Genomic DNA, 4,175 nt, shown 5'->3' with positions numbered 1-4,175 from the left:
GATCCGGGCTAATGGAATGAAACACTAGCAAATGTTAGCAATAAATACAAACAATGACAGGACTTCAAATGCCTGAGCTAATCTGGTAAACTAGTAATGAGAGTTAATGAGTCTAATAATGTTTTCTGGGAGTTTTGCAGAATGGTATTGAATGACCAAGAGGCAGTGCCCTCTGGTGGAGTATGAAGGCACTCCACCTGATGGATGTTACAATACTTAAAGCGTCATGAAACACTAACCAAAACTTTTTTTAGCTGTTAACAAAGTTAGTTGTGTTGCACATCATCTGTTAATTTAAACATTAGGAGAAAACTAGTTAATTTTGAGCTTTTTTGTGATATTTATTTCTTCCGGGTTTAAACTCCATATCGTGTAAACGTCATGGGCTGTGACGTGGCAAATTACTGTAGGACCTCATAATCATAACTGTCAGTGTCTCATTTTTATTTATAAGATAGCGTGTTCTTATCCAATGCGGCGACATTTCACTTTTGTGTGTGCGCGCGTACGTGTGCTCCATGCGGCCAGGTCAGCCGGGGGAGGGGGGTCTGGGGCTCAGGATAATCACACATGGATACGGTTCACAAGTAAATGTGTAAAATATTATATTTAGTTTAATTATTTCTGTAATACTGCTAATCTTAGTCAATCTTATCTTATATCAGTTTCCCCGCCCACTCATCACGGCTCACAGCGTCCACCACCATTTAAGTATCATTTTTCAAAATGATAGTGAGGTAGACTGGAGCTGAAACGGCAGGGTTTCATGACGCTTTAAGCAGAGCTGCTGAGCTGTTTAAAAAGTCTTGAGATTTGAGAAAATTAACAAACAAGAAAAATAGGCAGTGTGATGACTTATTGTTCCTCTGGGTTCTGGTCGTGAGGTTCTACAAAGCTGTAAATTGTGCCATCTTCTGGAACCTGCTGAAAATATTACAACAATTCAATTATAGTGTTGATTGTAAATGAAATACATTTCTATACAAATAAACTTACTGCTTTATGCCCAGATGGATCTTCAACAAGACAGTAAGTTGTTTCTATGTTGGAATCTGATGGAGACATTTTCTGTAATAAAACATTTCTATTATTAAACATCTCAATACTTAGCAAATCTCACTGTTGTAATGTGTCACATTGATAGCAAATTAGTGTTATCCCTTACAGAAAGAGAGAGAGAGAGAGAGAGAGAGAAATAATTGACAGCACGGCTGAGTTTAAGTTTCAACAAACTACAATCATGGCTAAAAGTGTTTGTATTGCATCAGCTCATTCATTTGCATTTTAAAGGACACACCCAAAAACGGGAAATTTTGCTCATGCAAATACAATTGCAATTTTAACATGCTGTAGAAATTATTTGTTGGGTATTTTGAGCTAAAACTTCACATGAGTACTCTGGGGACACCAAAGATTTATTTTACATCTTAAAAAAGTCTTATGAAATGTCAAAAAAACCATGGTTAATTTACATAAGGGTATGAATATTTGGTCTATTTACATTATCTGGATTTTCATCATTTATAGTGCTGTATATCACTACATCTTCAGGGGTGGAGGTAACCTGCAAACAAAACAATAAAATCTAATATAAACTGATATAAATGTTCAAATAACTTCTTAAAGGTTTGTAGTTGTCAGAGTGTTGTGTTAGCAGCTCAAAGCTTGTGGATTTAATCCCAGTAAACACAAATAATATAGAAGTGTAGTATAGCTTAAAGGTGCTGTAAGTCACTTTGGATAAAAGCAACTGCTGAATGTATATGAATTCTGTTAAACTATTGAGCCTGCATGGTAATAATAATAAAAATCAGATCTAAAACACTTTTTACACAATATTGTAGATTCTCATAAAAACAACTCACTGTGTCAGTGACCACACAGTCGTTCCTCATCTTAATATGTTTCTTATCTTCCTCTGTGAAAGGGGAAGTAAGTTTATATTAAGAACCACATACACAATTCAGAGACATAGCTGGGCGTGTCATTTATTAATGCAGGGGTTTTTGACAAACTGACCGGATCTCCTTTTCCATTTCCAGATAAAAACACCAACCAGAATCATAAGCAGTAGAAACACGGCAGAAACTGGAAGCCACTGCCACACTGCAATCCTGTCAGAAACAATTTAAAGAAACATATTTAAGAATTCAAATCAAAACTAACTCCAAAATGTTTATATCATTCATATATATATATATAGAAGCAATCATTTTTTAAACAAACATACGGTTGTGGTTCATTTAATTCTTGTGTAATATTTTTTGTAGTATTTTCTGTTTTAGTTCTGCAGAAACAGAAGAAACAGCGAAGAAAAATGTGTGGGACTGAAAAATGCTTATTAAAAAGTTATTTGTTTAAAGACATTTTATTTAAACAGAGAAACAATAGAGCAAGAATAAAAAAATATTAAAATAGTTTGTCCATGTTTCCTACACTCGCAAAAGAAACGGTACAAAGCCTGTCACTAGGGGACTACATAGGTCCTAATTTGTTCTATTAAAATACAGATATGCATTCATTTGGTGCCAAAATGAACCTTTGAGGTACGAATATTTACTCTTTAGGTACAGTACAAACATGTACTTTCTGAAAGGGTACCACCTCAGTGACAGCTTTTTGTATTTTTCTTCTAAGAGAGTGGCATCAAACCCATGGCCTTGGCCTGTTACAGGCAGCCACCAGGGACTTTAGCTACTAAACTGTTTGATTTCCAGAAACATTACTTTAATCCTCATGTAAGCAGAAAAGACTGAATACTAACTTGATGCCTTCAGTGGTGTCTGGAGTTGCAGCTCCTATCAGAAGTAGAAAAAGAGCAAAACAAGTTAAACTATTAACTAGTTCTTATGCAGACATTAAGTCTTGATAGAATTGATTATTGAGTTTTACCAGTGACTGTAAGTTGAAAAGGAACCTGTAGATATTCAAGAGAAGGCGGTTTATCTCCTACAGAACAGTAATACCAGCCAGAATCACTCTTCATCAGTCCAGACATCACCACAGTGAAAGATTTATTCCCATCATCACTGATCTTAACTGATGCATCCTGGGATGTGTAACATCTCTTGTCTTTATATCTGCACCACTGTTTATTGGTTTTATCCTTAAATTTAGTGCTGTAGAGACACTGTACACTGATATTACCACCTTCATCTACAGTTACACTGCTGGACATCACAGAGACATCAGGATCTGTCATCACAGGAGTGTTGTTTGAGATCATCATTTACATGAGGAACAAGAGAGATAAAAGAATCTACATTACAGTAATATTTCCAAAAACAACTGTAATTAAAAGTAAATTATTTTATAATACCAGATTGAACATGGAGATAAATGTCATCTGTGGTGGTCATGTCTCCTGGTTGTTCAACAGTCTTCACAATACAATAATAAGTCCCATTGTGTTGACCCGTCAGGTTTCTCATAGTGACAGTAAAAAGACTCTGAGCAGGATCATCAATTACTGTCACATCTCCAGCTGTAGTGTTTGTGTAAGACTTATCAGTTTCTGAGTACCAGTATTTCTTCTGTTGTGTGTATTTCCTGTCATAATAACATGGGATAGTGACTGATCCTCCACTCTTTACTGAAAGACGTCTTATGGTATTACTGTATTCATCACCAAAGCATTCAGTACCTGAACAAACAACACATCAACTATTATTAGCTTAACACTGACACAATACCAATACATGTCATTGTAACAATATTAAATCATCACATGAAATAATAATGAAATGATACACTTGAATGTGTATCTATCAGTTAACATCAGAAACAGCTCTAAATATTAAACATTCTCACCTAAAATGAGGCAAAACCAGATGATGGTGTACAATAGAGCTGCTTTCCCGTATGCGACCATTTCTCAACTTTATCTTCCTGTTTCTTAAGTTGTTAACTATGCATGAAGTATAACTTGTAGCCAACACTTCCTTTTATTTGTCATGCATGTGGGCATGTCTTGTATTTTTTGCAGGCACAGTAGACAAAATGCTCTTAGATACATTGTGAGGAAAGACAAACGATTGATTAATGGAAAAGTGTACAGTTTTATAATTTTGTATGCATTATTATTTTACATGTACATTATTAATCCTTATTTAATATTAATATTCATGAGCTCATCTATGCACATGTCACACTAGCACATGGTCAAAAACAGGAAA

General features: G+C 35.1%; 1 protein-coding gene across 2 annotated transcripts; it reads right to left on the bottom strand.

Moving 5' to 3' along the window:
• Positions 1-523: 523 nt before the first annotated feature.
• LOC135767082 (polymeric immunoglobulin receptor-like) lies at positions 524-3,945 on the bottom strand. 2 transcript variants are annotated; one of them, XM_065276682.1, is made up of 9 exons: positions 3,811-3,945; positions 3,320-3,643; positions 2,893-3,195; positions 2,765-2,798; positions 2,020-2,114; positions 1,866-1,918; positions 1,502-1,564; positions 997-1,068; positions 524-924 (listed from the first exon to the last, which is right to left on the bottom strand). In XM_065276682.1, the coding sequence occupies exons 1-9, from the start codon at positions 3,869-3,871 to the stop codon at positions 856-858; spliced, it is 1,074 nt and encodes a 357-aa protein (XP_065132754.1). In that variant the 5' UTR covers positions 3,872-3,945; the 3' UTR covers positions 524-855. The 2 variants fall into 2 exon arrangements, with proteins under 2 accessions (XP_065132754.1, XP_073671116.1); XM_073815015.1 differs by having other exon boundaries at positions 524-921.
• Positions 3,946-4,175: the final 230 nt, after the last annotated feature.

This window comes from Paramisgurnus dabryanus, chromosome 6, assembly GCF_030506205.2.
Source record: "Paramisgurnus dabryanus chromosome 6, PD_genome_1.1, whole genome shotgun sequence".
NCBI classification, from domain to species: Eukaryota; Metazoa; Chordata; class Actinopteri; order Cypriniformes; family Cobitidae; genus Paramisgurnus; species Paramisgurnus dabryanus.
The sequence above is the reverse complement of the archived record's forward strand: the minus strand, read 5'-3'. Positions and strand labels throughout refer to the sequence as shown.